This window comes from Muntiacus reevesi, chromosome 2 (assembly GCF_963930625.1).
Source record: "Muntiacus reevesi chromosome 2, mMunRee1.1, whole genome shotgun sequence".
NCBI lineage: Eukaryota > Metazoa > Chordata > Mammalia > Artiodactyla > Cervidae > Muntiacus > Muntiacus reevesi.
Genome location: NC_089250.1, coordinates 211724424 through 211741358, shown reverse-complemented (window position 1 = coordinate 211741358; position 16935 = coordinate 211724424). Strand labels below are relative to the sequence as shown.

At 56.2% G+C, this 16935-nt stretch overlaps 1 protein-coding gene across 6 annotated transcripts in view; it reads right to left on the bottom strand.

Moving 5' to 3' along the window:
* MLXIPL (MLX interacting protein like) overlaps positions 1-16935 on the bottom strand; it is a 55668-nt gene that overhangs the window by 6730 nt on the left and 32003 nt on the right. For all 6 annotated transcript variants that reach the window (XM_065924825.1, XM_065924827.1, XM_065924829.1 and 3 more), the window contains exons 3-9: positions 11474-11817; positions 7639-7745; positions 3300-3382; positions 3044-3133; positions 2685-2729; positions 1942-2143; positions 1735-1815 (exon numbers count right to left, since the gene is read on the bottom strand). In XM_065924825.1, the coding sequence (XP_065780897.1) occupies positions 1735-1815; positions 1942-2143; positions 2685-2729; positions 3044-3133; positions 3300-3382; positions 7639-7745; positions 11474-11817 (952 nt within the window). The remainder of the gene's footprint in view (positions 1-1734; positions 1816-1941; positions 2144-2684; positions 2730-3043; positions 3134-3299; positions 3383-7638; positions 7746-11473; positions 11818-16935) is intronic.

Sequence of the window (16935 nt, the reverse complement as noted above, 5' to 3'; positions counted from 1 at the left end):
CGTGTCTGTGTTGGGCTGTGTGTCCTTCTCGGCCATGAGGTCAGGATCCTCCAACCTCCCTTCAGCAGAAGGACTAGGAGGTGGAGGGTGAGCACCCACGGACCCCGTGCCCCCAGCCCCACAGGGACCACGGGCCTCATCCCGTCGCCCCAGGATGCTCAGGGTCTCAGAGCAGCCCCCCTCATAGCTGCCGCCCACTCCCCAGAATTGGGCAGGGCTCACAGAGCAGCAAGCCCAGCCCGGCCCGAGTCACCAGGGTCCCCTCGTGGGGACCATAGCCAGACCCAACCCCACCTTGGTTGGCAGAAGTCACTTCCTAGCCCCAGTCGCCCAGGGACCCCTCCCTGGCCTGTTCCCCCCCTCACTGACCTGCCATCCCCTGGCTGAGTTCCACCCCCCACCCCACCCCCCACCAAGCCCCTTCCTTCCAGAGAGTTATGGCTCCCTTCCTGGGTTTCCTCTCAAGAGAGGAGCTCTTGGGGACAGAGCGGCACCTCTAAGGGCCCTGGTGCTCCGGACGCTCCCAGTTCACAGGGGCACTTGAGAGGGCCACACTAGCCCCCTTGTGTGACCCAGGCCCCCTATGGTAGGTCACCCCAGCTGGACCCCACTCCCGCAGCCACCCTGCACTTCCTAACTCGACATTCAGATTTTTGCCCAGAGCCCCGGGGTGGGGGCCGCTGGGCTCCTACCTGTGGCAGGGGTCTGTGGGCCCCGAGAGGGCCGCTGCCCTCCCAGGCGGGTCTGATCCCAGGGCACTGCCATCAACACTGCTGCGGTCCCTGCAGTACCCCCGCCCCCAGGCAGGGGTGGGGGTGGTTCCTCATTCCCTCATCCCCGCCCCCATGGGCCTCCACCTCTCAACTGACAGGCCCAGGACCCCGCCTGTCAGGCAAGAGTGGAGGGGTCACCAAAACCAAGCCTTCATGCCAAGAACCCCTTTTGTGTCTCCGAGGCCTCGGTTGAGACAGGTTGAACCCCAGAGTCCCCTAAGCGTGTGACCATCAGGAGCAGTCTCCAAGGCCGACAGCTGAGTGAAGAAAGCAAAGTGGGAAGAAAGCTGCCGTGGAGACCAAGAGACGTCTGTCCCCGTGTGCTCTACAGACGGGATTTCTCTGGAGGGACATGAGACACCAGTGGCCGGTGGCCCTGGGGCTCAGGAGAGGGAGGTAGGGCAAAGGGCTACTTTAAAGAATGCCTTATAAGATTCCTGGGATTAAAAAAAAAAAATTACATAGGAGGAGAGAAGTGGGTGAGGTCTAGATGAAAGAAGAATGGCCAAGAAATGATAAATATTGGTGTTGGTGAGGGTTCCATGGAGGTTCTCTTTCCCTACCTGTGTGGGTGCTTGAAATGTTCTTTAACAAACAGTTCTTAAAAATGAGTTACATAAATACGAATAAACAGACTCAAACAAAGGAGAGGGATGAAAGCCCTTCTCTCCCCTGAGAGAGTCCATGCTTTCCTGTGAACTCCTCAGAGCTGGTGGCTTCAATGGACCTGATCCCCTGTCCCCCGCTGGGTACCCTGATCTCACCGGAGGCTACTCCGGCTGCATCCCAAACATCTGCATCTGCCCAGACAAAGGGAGAGCAGGAAGATCCCTCAGAAATCACCCAGATCATCTACCCTTTCAGAGGGGCCTGGGATCAGCCCGAGGTCTCAGTCATACTGGGGCCTTCCTACCACTGACCTGTGGAGGCCCACCCACCCAGGGGGCGGGGCCTGCCCCACCTGAGATCTCCATGAAGTCATCCAGGCTGGGCTGCAGTGGCGTCAGGTCTGGCTGGATCATGTCAGCATTGCCCACGTAAGCTGGAGGGGGCAGGGGTGATGTCAGGAGCGTTGGGCAGGGTGGAGGTGGGGGGCACCCATGCCTGGCCATCTGCCTCTGGCTGCCCGGATCCCTTCAGGCCTCCCTTCCCTCGTGCAGGCCCTCACCGTCTTCAGGTGGCAGTTGCAGGGGTGTGGGACTGGGCTGTGTCATGGTGAAGAGCGTATCAGAGATGTCGGACAGGAAGCAATCAAGATCCAGAAGCTGGCGCCCACCGGGCTCCTCCTCCGGGCCCCCCAGCAGCACGGGCACCACGCTGGTGAAGAGCTGCTCGCACCATCGCTCCGGCGGCTGCCACCCCCTTTCCGCCTGGGGAGACAGAGCCGTCAGCAGCCCCAGGAGACCCCACCACCACCCCATTCCTTCCCGGCCTGGAGACCCAGGGCGTTCCCACTGCCCCTGGCTCTTCCGGGTCACCCCCTGCCTGGGGGGAGGGAGTGGTCAGCCATCTAGATGGGCTGCTCTCCGCTCCTCTCTCGGGTGGACTCAAGTTTGCTGCCTGAAAGGCTAGGTTCACCGCACCGGCCTCTAACAACTCTCCCCAGGAAATAGACTGAGACGGGATTACTGAAGAGCAAAGGGTCCCCTCCTGCTTCCTGCACTTTTCCCTACTTGGGACCGCGGTTCTTACAGCCATCGGTTCCCCCATGCCTCCCCACCACTTGCTTAGCCAACCAGAAGCCTTGGGGTCTTCTCACTACTGCGCTTCAAGGCTGCGCCTCCCATGGGAAGAAGAGCTCAATTCACCAACCACAGGACAGCGGCCACGCCCACTCCCCTGCCCTCCCACCGCCACTGCCTAGCCCACCCAGAGGCAACCGTCCATCTTCTGGGTCCAGGCAGCACCCACCTGCTTTGGGGCCAGGAGATCCCCTTCCCGACTGGACTTACGGAGCTGCAGGAACACACAGGGGGACACTGGACCTCCTGAACCCATCCATCCCTCCCCGCCAAGGCCTCCCCTACTCGCGGGCTCCCCCCAGATCCACCGGATCCCTCGCAGCCCCTCTGGAGCTCTTTGGTGGTAAGGAGGCTGCGAGGAGGTCCTGTGGCCACGCGGTGGCACTGTCGGCCTGGGTCTTAGTGGAGGACCGGTGGGGGGATGTTGGTGCAGGGGGGTGGGAAGGGGGCGTTCCCCCAGGGCTCTTGCAAGCGACGCGGTGGCCGGCAGCCGCAAGGGAAAGGGTCCTCCCCCCCGCGCCCACTGACCCGCTTCTTGTAGTAGATGCGCCACTTGTGATACTCGCGCATCACCACCTCGATGCGCCGCTTCCAGTAATTTCCCTCCAAGACGACGGCCTGGGGAGGGCCGGCAAGGGGCCTCAGTGTAGGTGTAGCACTGACCCCACCCTCACCCCAGTCTTCCTCTGGCCCAGTCCCCTCCCGCTCAGCACGAGGAGTGATGGGCAGGAGGGGGCCCGGTTTGGCAGGGCGGCAGGTTATTGGTCCAGCTGGTCTCGGCTACCTGTGGTTTCCGGTGCTCATCAGCCTCAGGCCCCTGCAGGGGGGTCACGAAGCCACACACGGGGCTCTTCCTCCGCTCCACATCTGAGAGAAGGGGGCCAGGTCAGGGGTGCCCAGCTCCCTCATCTGCCACACTATGAAATTCTGCCAGGCCTTCCATGCTCAGATTAAGTGCCACCTCCTCCAGGAAGCCTTCCGGGCTGCTCTGGCCCTCCTAGATCTCCCTTTTCTATGAGACCCTGTGGAACAAACCTCCCACGCTCCATCTGCTCCTTTGGGAGCTTAGTAGGTGTGCAGGCAATGCTTGCTGAGTGGGAACTGTGGGGCCACAGGGAGTGAATTGTCCAGGGAAGGTCTTGGTCAGGCTGGCTGGCTAAAGGTCCAGAGCCCTTGGTTCCTGCCTCAGGGTGCCCATTTCCATCTCAGAGAACCATCCCTGCTCCACTTCAGGCCACCTGCCTGAGTCCTTTCTCTGCCTCCTCCTCTCCCATCCCTGTCTCCAGCCCTGATCTCTCCCCAGGCTCCTTTTGGGCCAATAGACAAGTGCCAGGCTCTCCTTTACCTCTCAAACCTTCCCTTTGGCTTTCCTCCCAAACGCTGGAAGAGCTGTCACTCAACACCTCCACTTCCACGCCTCCCAGTGGCATGGTCACTCCTATACCCCAGCATCTGTCCCACACTCACCCCACTGACCCAGCTCCTGAACTCAAGGCTCTGGCCCTCCCCAGCCCCTGCTCCATGGCCTTGGCTTCAGGGCACCCCCCTCCTCCTCCCTAAGCCCCAGGAAACTTCCCTCTGTTCTCCTGTCTCCCTGACCACTTTTCACTGGCCCTGCTGCCAGCCCCACCCTAACCTCTGTCATCCTGCTCCCTTGCAGCTTCAGACTTATCTTCCAGCTACCTGGAGGAACCTCCACTAGGCTGTCTCAAAACATCCCTCACAGACGTTTGGGGACTTCCCTGCCAAGCCAGAGCCTCCTCTGGACTGCCCACCTGGCCTCCAGTGCCCCAACCTCCCATCACCTCCCAGTGTCCCCATCTAATCCATGGACTGACCCTCTCAACCTCAAGGATGTGTGACATTTCTTCCACCATTCCCTCCCCTCCATATGCTCACTGTCACCCCGGGTCTGGTGTCATTTCTCACCTAGACCTCCCTGACTTCAGCCCCACCCTCTCCAGGTCACCTTCCTTCTATGACCAGGCCAATTCTTCCTAAACCACTGGCAGTACAGGCCTAAAACCCTCCATGGATCCCTGAACCTCCTAGGTAAAGTTCACGCCCCCTAGCCTCACTTCCAAGCTCCTATGACTGACCCTGCTGCTTCTCCTGCCTTTCTGTCTCCTTCATAGGCCCCATCTGGAAGCCAGACAGCTACCCACCCACCCCACTCCCCTGCCCCAGCAGCCCTCTGGTTTTATTCTATGTGGAATGCCTTTCCCTTCCCTCCTTTGCTTCACCCACCCACATCTACACCCCATCAGGATAGCCCAGGGCAGCCTCTCTACTGGGAAGCCTTTCCTTGTCTAAAACAACCCCTCAATCCCACCTGCCTCACTCTCTGCCCTGCCTCAGCCATTTCTCTGCACACTGGCCTCTCTGCTGGGAGTGAAAGCAGGGGTGGTGCCCTTTAGCCCCAAATCCTTGCATCTGCAAGGCACACAGCAGGCCTTTAGAACCCTGGAACCCGCCCCCCCCCCACCCCGCCCCACGATGAAGTGACTTTTCCTGGCAATCTTGACAAAGAGGACTTCCCGGATGTCTGTGGAGCCCATCCTGCTTCAATCCACAGCCAGCTTCCTCTGACACAGAGGAGGGGGGACCACCTGACCATGGAATTTCTTGGGACCTTCAGCATCATTTACAAAGTTCTGTCCTAAAGGACATTCTCCAAGACTATCCCTGTGGGAGTGGGGATGGGGGTTGTCCTGGTTGCTAAGCAAGGCTTGGACAGAAAGCAAAGGGAGGGCCCTTGGCTGTGTGAACTCCCGGGGATGAGAGCAAGGAGGATCTCAGATTCTCTGCTCCTGGCTTCGTTGTTGAGAATGTGAGCCAGGAAAGATCGGGCTTGTCCAGGGTCCACAGAGAGTAAGCGCTGAGCAGGCCTGGTCAGGCTCTGTCCTCCCCCACCCGGTGACCCTGTGCTCTGGATGGAAGGGCAGGGATCATGTGACTTCCTAGGGCTGGGGCATGCTTTACTTAACAATGGTAAGTTCATCGGTTCCTGCAGCCTCCTAGCCCCTTGCACCTGTGCTGGGACAGGAGACGCACAGAGGAATCAGGGATGAACCTCCCAGCTTATGGGGAGAGACAAGGAAAGCACACACATCACAAAAGCTAAACAGGGTGGCAGATCTGCCCAGGAGAGGGGACAGTGCCCTGGGAGCTCAGAGGTAATACAATGATTTGGCGGTGTGGACAAGGAAAAGGAAGGGAGCTTGGAGGCCCGGAGCCTGCCCAAAAGAGTCAGGTGTGAAGGGGAGGAGCCAGGCAGCCCCCCCAGCAAACCCGCTCCTCCCAGTTTCCTGAAGTCCACCTTTAAACCTTCCGGGCTCAGGAAGGAGGAGTCCTGATACTGGGTTTCAGGCCAGCCTCTGTGCTGTTGTTATTATGACAATAACAGTAATAAATCCCAGCATTCACCTGAAGGGAGCCCTTGTGTGTGTCAGGCCCCGTGATGCGACACGGATCATCTATCTTGCTGAAAACCCACAGCAAGCCCGAGCAAGAGGGTGTATTATGATTCCCACTTTACAGATGAGCAAGCTCCAGCTGGGGGAGGCAGGGGCCTTGCCCAAGGTCACAGAGCTAGGACATGCGAGAACTTGACTCAACTGCCCCGTCTGACTCAGAACTCGGGGTCCTTCCATCAGCTTGTGCCATAGTCTGGGTGAGGACCCCTGGCTGGCATCAGAAATTCCTTCTGCAGAGAGAGAAGGGTTTGCATCCCATCCTGCTTTGGAGGGAAAACCTAGAGGGGGGAACCTCAGGGTGGCATGGGATGGTGGGGGAAGTTAGAGACTCCTTCTCCCCCTAGCCTACCAGCTTCCTGGTTTGGGCAGGGCCTGTCCTGAGCATTCTCACTGGAAGCCAGCCAGCTGGGAGCAGTGGAAGGGGCGTTGGGCTGAGCTGGAGAGCCCTGAACTCACAGCCAGTCAGAGCTCCACTCCTTTTATGCTCCGTCGCCCTGAACACGTCAGTATTCCTGCCTGGAGAATCCCCATGGACAGAAGAGCCTGACGGGCTACAGTCCATGGGGAGGCAAGGAGTTGGACACGACCGAGCGACTAAGCACACACCCTGAACAAGTCACTTGCCTTCTGGGCCTCACCGGCTCATCCGTAAAATGGGGGTAATAATAACCTGTCTCCCAAGGTTGCTTGGAAGCCTTAAGTAAGATGATTTATGAACCTGCCAGGCACATAAGGCAAATAGAAACCAAAAAACAAAACAAAACAAAAACAAAAAAACCACTCCTTTTCTCTGCTTGAATGGAACCCACTGGGGCCAGTACAGAGAACACATGGGTGGGCCCCTGTGGGCTGTGTGTTCCCAGCTCAGCACAGCCTTCGATCCTGCAGGAGGACCTTCCTGAGCTGGACAAGGTCCAGCATGGGATCGACTGGCCTCTCAGCCTCTGCAGCCCTGCCATCGGGGATGGGTGGGTTTTGCATCCCCAAATGAATGACCGTGACCTCCTCAAGGGTACATCAGATTCAACCATCATTTATTAAGCACCGGCTTTGTGCCAGGCCTGTTCATACCTGTGATCCCCATGCCAGCCATGAAAGTTAGGACTCTTGGCCTCCTTTTATAGATGAAGAAATGGGTTCAGAGAGGTCAGACAACTTGCCTGCAGTCACACAGCCAGCAAGGGCCAGAGACAGGATGGGAAACCAGCTCTGGGTGACTCTGAAGCCAGAGTCCCTTTCACTCAACCACGTGGCCTCTCTGGGCTCCCTCCCCTCAAATCTCCATGGCAGAGGGGGCACCTAAGGACCTCAGGGGATAGCTGGTGGAGACCCACCAGGATATGAGTTTCCCCTTTGTGAATGGCCCAGATAGTGCTGAACGCCTCTTTCTACCCTGGCATTTGAGGCGCCTGACTACACTAATGGGGTGCAGAATGGGCTTTGAACTGTTCCCCCAACTCAGCCCACGTTAGGACTTCTAAGGGGTAACTCCTGCTGTGCCCAGCTTCACAGTGGAGAGTGCCCTTCAGGACGGACACGTCCCCCACGACCCTCTGGGTTTAGAAGCTGTCGAGGGGTACTGATGCCGGGGATCCCGGTTTCCCCCAAGGTGCTCTGCTGGAGCCGGGGCTGAGGGTGCCCACTCACACTGAATGTACCAGGCCCTCCAGATGGCGTTGTTGAGGCGGATCTTGTCCCGGCACAGCAGCTTGAGACCTTTGAAATTCTTCCACTTGGGGGAAACCAGCTTGCCACTGTCAGAGGGAGAGGGCCGGATCAGGGTGCAGATGTGGAAAGTTGAAGGGGGGTGGTGGGCTCCACTCTCTTCCCGGGCCCTGGGGCACTCATCTGTGGTGAGGGACCACCCCCAAACCCTGACCCTCACTCTTCCCTGCCTGAAATGACTACCTTTAAAATATTCTCCCAGGCCCCACTCCAGGCTTCTGTGTTCCTCTGGTGAGACCTGCTGAGACCTGTTTCTAAGCTCGGTCCTTGGAATGACAATGCCTGTCCATTTCTTACTGAAGGAAACTGAGGGTCAGGAAGTAAAGGGGACGTGCCCAAGGACACATGGTGGAATCTCACTCAGGCCCTGTGGCTTTTTTTCTTCATCCATCTCACTGGCCCCCTGAGACCCCAGCGGGGTGGGTCGGGTTTGTCTGAGTTCAGAGGGAACCAGTTCACCAGAGGCGACCTCCAGGCAGCCAGCCACAGCCTTTTCACTGCCTGTCCAGTGTCTGCCCAGCCCAAAACCCCAGCATGGCGATCTGGACTGAGCTGGAAGGTACACTGTTTCGCAAAGTGTGCGTAACGCGACAGCCACCAGGGCCCAAAGGAAGGCAGCTAGGATGGTGGAGTGATGGGCAGGACCCTGACCCAGGTAGTCAATAAAATCCACGCAATGGATTCGGCTTTACCACGTGAGGGGCGTGACTCTCAGGGTCCTGATGGTCACAGGCCAAGTCTGCCACCCCCAAGGAGCAGGCCTAGGAGGTCAAGATGTTCAGGGTCTGAGAATCCCTGCTGCTCCCTCCCTCTTCCTTTTTCCCTCCTTCCTCATGGTTCACCAGCTGGGGTAATATACGAGTCCCCTCTGGCCCACCTTCTCTTGCTCACATGGAAGGCTGAGGCCCCAAGGCTTAGTCTTCCAGAAGACCAGGTCTGCTCTCTCTGGGGGCCTCTCTCAGTTCCTGGAGCTGAGGGGCAGGTGGGTGGCAGTCTGGCTCCTACAGCCCCTTGAGTACCCGAGTCACTGGGTCCCCTCTACTCTCTGGTCTCCCAGCTCCTGTGTTTGCTTTGGGGTGGGGTGGGGGGACTGCTACCCCAGGGTACAACAGGCCTCATTACCCAAATAGGGTACATGGCCCAAGCACCCAGCCTGCTGGCTGCCCCCTCATCCCTCCTAAGTTAGGTAAACACCATCTGTCCAGTAGGGAGACAGAGAGAGGGGGGCACTCTGATACCTCCTGGGCCAGCTTCTTTTGTGGCACCTGGGGGAGGGTACTCCTGAGTTTGTGTCCCCAGCCTGTATCCCAGCAACCTCCCAGCCCACTCTGATCACCCAGTGCCTGCCCCCATTCCCCATCTGCCTCCCTCCCTCTGCCATTACCCCACTGAGGTTATAGTGTTCGTGGCCAGGCAGGGCTCGGGAAGGTGAGACAGTGACATCCAAGCCCAGGAGGAAAGGATTTGGCTGGGATGGGAGGAGAGGGGCCCAGCCTGGAGCAAAAAGCCTGTGGCCAGAGTTCAAAGGATTTTTTATGACCAATAGAAATTCTGGGAATTTAGGGAATGAGAAGAGGAAAATGCATAACTGCCTCCCTCACCCCACATATCTACCTTGCAGAAATTCCTTTAGAGTTTTCCCTGATAGCGTCCTGCTTGTTCTCCCTCATACCCGAGGCCATTCTTAGCCAGCTAGCTCTGACCATGAACAGGTATTTTCTCAGAACTTTCAGAACTTGCCTCCCTGAGACTTCCACCCACAGAATCGTGGAACACGGGCCTTCTGCCCATGCAAGCAGTCCTTTCTGTGCCCACACGGCCCTGCTGAGGGTGAGAACTGACCAGACGTCCACAGGTTGTCCCTCCAGGTCAAACTGACCAGTTCCACCCCGCACCCCTGGACCCCCCTGCCTTGCTGTCCCTCCCCATCTACTTTCTCTCTTGGGATACCCCAGCTTCGTCACTCCTCTCCCCTCCAAGGAACCCCTAAAATTAGAAGTCTTTAAGGGCTAAAAACACTATCCGAGTCTGACTCAGTTTTTCCCTCTGCCAAATGGGAGAACTCAAGGGTCCTCTGGTACCGAGCCACTCCCATCCCTACCCCTTAGGCCCCTACTCAGGGCCGGCCAGAGATGGAATATTCTTGTTTAGGGAGAAAGCCCAAATCTCTCTACCCCAGCTTCCCCTAACTGGGGTCACAACAGTCTCGTCAGCCTCCTAGTGGGGGTGGTTCTGTGAGTGGGCTCTGTCCCCTGCCTGGCCTTTTCCCCTGAATATCCCCTTTTGGGTCACCCATGGTCTGGGATGGGGGGTGGGCCTGAGCCAGCCCAGGCAGAGCAGTATGTGGTATAAAGCAAGAAGCTTAAGTTGGGAATGGGTGGGAAAAGGGGACCCTGGAGGACCCTGGGAGCAGGTGCTCCCCCTGGCCGGATCCCGCATCTGGTGCCCCGTGACCTTAGATGACCTGTCCCCTGAGGTCCCGTGATGTCCAAGGAGGGGAGGGAGGAAAGGGATGGGAATTTGAACTTTCCACACAGGTCTGGCACTCTGGGCGATCAGATTGCAACATGACCTGGGCCCGGGGCCAGAGCTTGCGGGCCAAGGTTACAAAGCGTCCAGCCAATGGGGTCCAGGCTGGGCGCCGCAGCAGGGGGTGGGCGACACTCCCCCGCAATCCCCACCCCTGCTCCCGGCTCCCTGTCAGTGCCGGTCTCTAGCCAGCGGTTCTCAGAAGAGGAGGAGGCGCCGCAGAGGAAGAGGAATATTTGCACAGAGAAAAGATCAAGGCCGGCCGATCCCCCTTTCTCTCCTCCGAGTTTTCGGTTGATAATTTATCCTGGTCCCTCCGCTCCGGGGAACTTTGCTCCGGGGCACCGAGCCAGAACCCTGGTTCGCGCCCTCCCCTGGGACACAGGCGTGGAACTGGGCCGGGGCGCGGCCGGCGTGCTCTGTGACGCGCCGAGCAGGGGTCCCAGGCAATATTAGGCGCAGAGCCTCGCGCGGCGACTCAGGGAGGCGATCCCAGGCACCCCCGTCCCCGACCCCGGTTGCCGGGGACCAGCCCTGCGCAGACTGTATTACCCCATGCCGGACCCCGCTGGGAAACTGCGAGAGAGCGCCTCCTGGGTCCTCCCCAGGCACTCTCTTCCCGTCACCCTCGACCCAGCAGGTTAAGAACAGGTTAATTGTCCCGCAATCGAGGGGTGCAGGGTGGACGAGGGACTGGATTTCAGTCGACGCTGACTATGAACTGGGACAACCAAGGCGCGAGGAGTATCCGGCGGGTGCAAGAAGAGTCGGCCTGGGCAGGGGCTTCCTTATTGGGAGCAGAAGGCTGCAGGTAGTCGGGTAGAGTGACCCCCGGGGTGAACGGTGGGGATGTTAGCACCGCCTAGGGTCCTGGGAGCGCGAGGGATGCCCTGCTGGCATTCTTTGGGAGCGGAGGGGTCAGGACTCGGGGAGAGAGGCCGGAGGTGGGTCTCCGGAGGTCGAGGCGGAGGACAGGAGGTCCCTGCCCTACGGAGGGAGTCTTGGTGGCGAGGAATGGGAACCCGGGAGGGATGCAAGTCGGGGGTCCAAGTGGAAAGGGCGGGATCAGAGACACTCCGGGGTGGAGGAGAAGACGGGATCCAGGATGTGGCCCGAGTCTCTGAGAACAGCCGGGACCAAGGCTTAGGGCCGGGTGGGTTGGCTGGGGGCCCCAGAGCGAGGTCCCGCCATGGAGGGCCGAGGCCGTCGGCCCCGGAGCCGCCCTCACCTGTAGGCCAGGCTCATGCACTCGAACAGGCGGGTGAGTGTGGGGTCGATGCTGCGCGGCCCGAAGTCGGCGTGCCCTAGGGACCCCTCCTGGTCGCGCCGCCGGGTCAGCGAGTCGCTGTGCGGCGACGACACCATGAAGTGACCGCTGTGGATGACCTGTGAGCGAAGCAGCCCGCCCGCGCTGCGCCGGGTATTCGGGTCCTCCGAGTCTGTGTCTGAGTCCGAATCCGGGCTGGGGACGACCCGCGGGCCCTGCAAGCCCGCGACCAGACCCGCCAGCGCCCCGGCCATGGTCATCGCCGCCGCCGCCTCGCCTGGGCTCCGGGCAGCTGCGGGCGCAACCTGTGTGGCCAGACCGGCTCATTAGCATAGACCCTCCCACCGCTTATAGTATAGCCCCGCCCTCCCACCACGATAGGTCGCTCGAGGGGGCGGGGCCTCGGGGCGCGCGGGAGCAGACGGGGCGGGGTTATATTAAGTCAATACGCCATGTGTGAGAACCCCGGGTCAGAGCTCTCTTAAGTTTCAGAGTCTGGGAGAGATCTCTTATCTCCTCTCCTGTCTTTCCTTATGCTCTGACCACCTGGTTCCTGGTGGAACCGCCCCTACGTCACCAAAACGGCTCTCAAGAAGAGTCGTTCACGCCTGAGCCACAAAGTCCTCAGTGCCAGGAATCCTTGCTCCCCGGGTCGCCCTCCCGTGAGTCCTCTCATCTAACTACTGCCCCCCTGCTCTCTCTGACCTCCCGGCTCATATTCACTCCCTCTCCCGTGTTCCACACAGCTGAAAGCACCAAGTCTCGCGTGGCCTGACCCACAGGAAGGTCCGGATACCTCCAGTTATCATTGTAACCATCACTGCACCTGCCCAGAGGTCGTGGGGGGTTTACCTGAGTGTGAATCCTGCCTGGACACGCGGGACCCGTACCAGTGGTGAAGGGGAAAGGAGAGCCTTGGTCACCCTCCCCTGGACACCTCCTAGGCAGCCCACCGCTCTGGGTCCCCTCCTCTCACCGACCCTGTGGTCCAGCTTGTGTTCTCGTTTCTAGAGGCCCTCTTCTCATCCAGAAGAGACAAACTAGGCTGTTTGGTCTGAGGCATTTCACACCTGTCACTTCTCTGGCGCCTTTCACAACCTTTCGGGTGGGTTCTTAACCCACATCAGAGGGGGCACCAGAATCCACAGGCTTGGAAACAAGCCTGGAAGAATTCCAGGCTTCCCACCCAAGGCCATCTCTGCTGGCGGGGGGTGGCGGGGCGGTCGCTGAGGGCTGGAGGCAAATGTTAACCTCCCTTGACTTTGCGGAGGGTGTGGTCTCTGTTAAATCACAGGCAGACCAAGGGAGGACGTGGTCAGTTGGGGGCTGAAGGCTTGGACAAGGCTCTCCCACACACTTTCTTCCTGCCCATGGCAGGGTCACACAGCTCCCAGAAGCAAATGGCAGAGCCCTGAGGGCCACTGGGACCGCTTGAGGTGCTGAAATGGTTACCCAGGCTGGCCACAGGCCAGCCATTCCATCCACCACGTCCCCTGGACAGGTTCCCTCTGTCCCTGCCAAACAGTCACTACATGTTCCCAGGAGCCCCAGCGACCCTGCACCACTTCCTCCTTGCTGCTCTCTGCAGGGGGCGGATTCTCCCTGCACACTTCTCCCAAATTCTGGGGAGGTGGGTCCTTACGTGCCCACCTCAGCCTGCCCTCCTCTGGAGAGAGGGCCATCTCTAAATGGCCCTTTTGGAATCCTTGGCTCAGTGAATTATCCCTCATGTGCCTGTTGACTTCTCCTCTGACCTCTGCGCCCTGAGGCAGAAGTGTGTCCTGGAGTATCTGAACCCCCACAATGGGCACCCAAGGTCTTGGGGGACACACTGTGGGGGAAGGGGTGGGAAGCAGGGCTTCCTCTCCCTTGGACCCTCCTCGCTTCAGGTAGTGATTTAGTCACTCAGTCGTGTCCAACTCTTTGTGACCCTATGGACTACAACCCACCAGGCTCCTCTGTCCATGGGATTCTCCAGGCAAGAATACTGGAGTGGGTTGCCATTTCCTTCTCTAGGGGATCTTCCCAACCCAGGGATCAAACCCAGGTCTCCTGCCTTGCAGGCAGATTCTTTACTGATTGAGCTAAAACAGACATCTGAATTCATCCTTCTCTGCCTCTAATTGCATGAAAGACCCTGGGCAAGTCTGTGTCTTACAGGGAATCTGTCTGTCAAATGTGCTCAGTGTATGCCCATTCACTTCGGTCATGTCTGATTCCTTGTGATCCCATTGACTGTAGCCCGCCAGGCTCCTCAGTCCATGGTATTCTCCAGGCAAGAATACTGGAGTGGGTTGCCATGCCCTCCTCCAGGGGATCTTCCCAACCCAGAGATCGAACCTGGGTCTCCTGTGTCTCCTGCATTGCAGGATAGCAGGGACTTAGAACCAAGAGTGTTTTCAGTTGCAGGACCCTAAGACAGGGGATTCCCTGGAGAAGGGAAAGGCTACCCACTCCAGTATTCTGGCCTGGAGAATCTGTGGACTGTATAGTCCATGGAGTCGCAGAGCTGGACACAACTGAGTGACTTTCACTTTCTTTACTCACTGAGCCACCGGGAATGGGGAAGTTGAATTCATTGATGTCTTAGGGTCCTGCAACTTGAACCACTCTTGGTTCTGTGTCTCTACTATCACCATTCCAGCTCACGCTCCCATGCTCCTCCAACCTCCTGTCCCCAGGAGAAAATCTAAGAGTAGTGTTCTGTGGCTCAAAAGACTTTCCCCAGGGGGTTTCCCTGGTGGTCCAGTAATTAAGACTCCATGCTGCCACTGCAGTTCAATCCCTGGTTGGGGAACTAAGATCCTGCATGCTACACAGCATAGTCCAAAAAAGAAACTCTCCTCTGAGCTAGTTTTCACTAGGGTGGGTTATTTCCCTTACTTCATGCTTCTCTCTTTACCCAGACAGCAGTTGGCTCTCCACAGTCATCTGTACCCCATCTCTGCCCTCCTGAGGCCTGAGCACTGAAAATAAAATCCCTCTGCACATAATTCAAAACAAACAACACTGCAGGAAATAAAAGGAAGTCCACAATAAACAAGACCCTATCTTATAGCATGGAGAGCTGTATTCATTATCTTGTAATAACCTGTATCAGAAAAGAATCTGAAAAAGAGTATATATGTGTATGTATGTGTGTGTTTTATTGTTGTTTAGTCGCTAAGTCCTGTCCAAAGATCCTTTTGCAACCCCATGGACTGTAGCCCGCCAGGCTTCTCTCCAAGGGATATCCCATGCAGAATAATGGAGTGGGTTGCCATTTCCTTCTCCAGGGGATCCTCCCGACCCAGGGATCAAACCCAAATCTCTTGCACTGGCAGGGAGATTCTTTACTGCTAAGCCACCTCGGAAGCCCATATGTGTGTATGTGTGTGTGTGTGTGTAACTCAATCACTTTGCTGTATACCTAACAATCTAATACAACAACACTGTAAATCAACTAAGCTTCAATTAAAAAAAAAAAAAAAAAAAACTTGACTCCCAAAATACAAAATAGTTACCCAAATGAATTTTGGGAAAAAAAATTTTTTAATTCACTTATTTGAATTAAAAAAAAAAGGGAGTCCACAAATTCTGACTTCTCCCATGATGACATCTTCAATTTAAAAAAATGTGTGTATCAATTACTAAATTTTAAAAAGTGTTCTAATGCCTCAACCTTGCTGAGGCCGTGGATGTATGATTCATTCACCTTGTCTAGCCTCCTCCAACCTATCTGTTGACTGTTTAAAAGGAGTTTTCTTTTTTTTTTTTTGGCTGTGCCACATGGCTTGTGGGATCGTAGTTCCAGACCAGGGATTGAACCTGCACCCTCAGCAGTGAAAGCTCGCAGTACTAACCACTGGACTGCCAGGGAAGTCCCTGCGTCCAACACTTCTGAAACATCATCTCTAACCTACTGAAGTTAGGTGCCACTACCTTCATTTTACAGTTGAAAAGACAGGCTCAGAGAGGGGAAGCAGTCACTCAAGGTCTCCCGCGGGGAAAAGGCAGAGCCAGATCTGACTCAGAAGTCCAGGTTCCTTCACCTGTGAGGCTGCCACCCAAAGCTCATCCATCCTAGAAGTGCCACTCTGGCGTCTTCCCCAAGTTACCACAACTCTCGTTCAGCTGCAACTGCAATTTCATTCGGCCCTGGGTTCACACGCACATGCCTCTCTTTCCCACTAGATGGCAGCGTCTCTGAAAGCAAGACTCGCATCTCGCTCTCTCCGTGAACCATATTCTCCAGTGCAAATGTGGAAATGGGTATTTGCTGAATGAATGAGTTTATATTCATCTAGAATAACTGTGCTCTCCCTATCTATCCATCCACATCCACACACATAGGTAATATTTATTAAGTGCACATTATCAGCTTGTCCCAGTGCTAGGTATTTCACTTAATTAAAAAACAGTTAAAAAACAAAAAAAGGCAAAGATCTGGCGCTTTTATTTATTTTTAGCCACACTTCGAGGTGGGATCTTAGTTCCCAGACTATGGATCAAACCCATACCACCTGCATTGGAAGTATGGAATCTTAACCACTGGACCAACAGGGAAGTCCCTGGCACTTTTACTATCTATAGGGTAGGAAAATGGAAAATGACTACTACAGGTACAGGGTTTCTTTTTAGGGTGTTGAAAATATTCCACAATTAGATAGTGGTGATGTTTGCACAACTTTATAAATATACTAAGAGCCAGTGAAAAAGGGTGCAGGCGTGAATGCTAAGTCTCTTCAGTCGTGTCCGACTCTTAGTGACCCCATGGTCACTGCCAGGCTCCTCTGTCAATGGGATACTCTAGGCAAGAACACTGGAGTGGGTTGCCATGCCCTCCTCCAGATCTTCCCAACTCAAGGATTGAACCCAAGTCTCATGTCTCCTGCATTGGCAAGTGGGCTCTTGACCACTAGCACCACTTCGGAAGACTCAATAAGAGTATTATATTTCAGTAAAAAAAAAAAAAAAAAATTAGGCACTTTAATATATTTAATTTATATTTAAATATATTTAATATATTATTTAACTCACTGGTAATCTGCTCCACTGTGTGTGTATGTAAGTGTGTTTGTATTTTCACTGCCATTTACAGAAGGGGAAACTCAGGCTCTGGAAAGGGAAGTGATTCAGAGGTTGTTACGAGAATTAACCATAAATAGCTAATCTTTATGGAGCCTAAACTGCTTGGTCTAGGGTATCTTTCTTATAGTCCCATGACTTTCAACTCATTTTGTAGACGAGAAAAACAGGCTTTGCTGAAGGTCACGAGTAAAAAGAATGGGATTCAATCCCAGGCAATCTGATGGGGGAGCCTGCCTCCCCAATACCCAATTTCTCAAATTAAAAGGACTAACAGGGATTTCCCTGGTTAGGAAGGTCTGGTCTGGTCCCAGGTCAGGACCAGGTCTGGTCCCTGGTCAGGAAACTAGATCCCA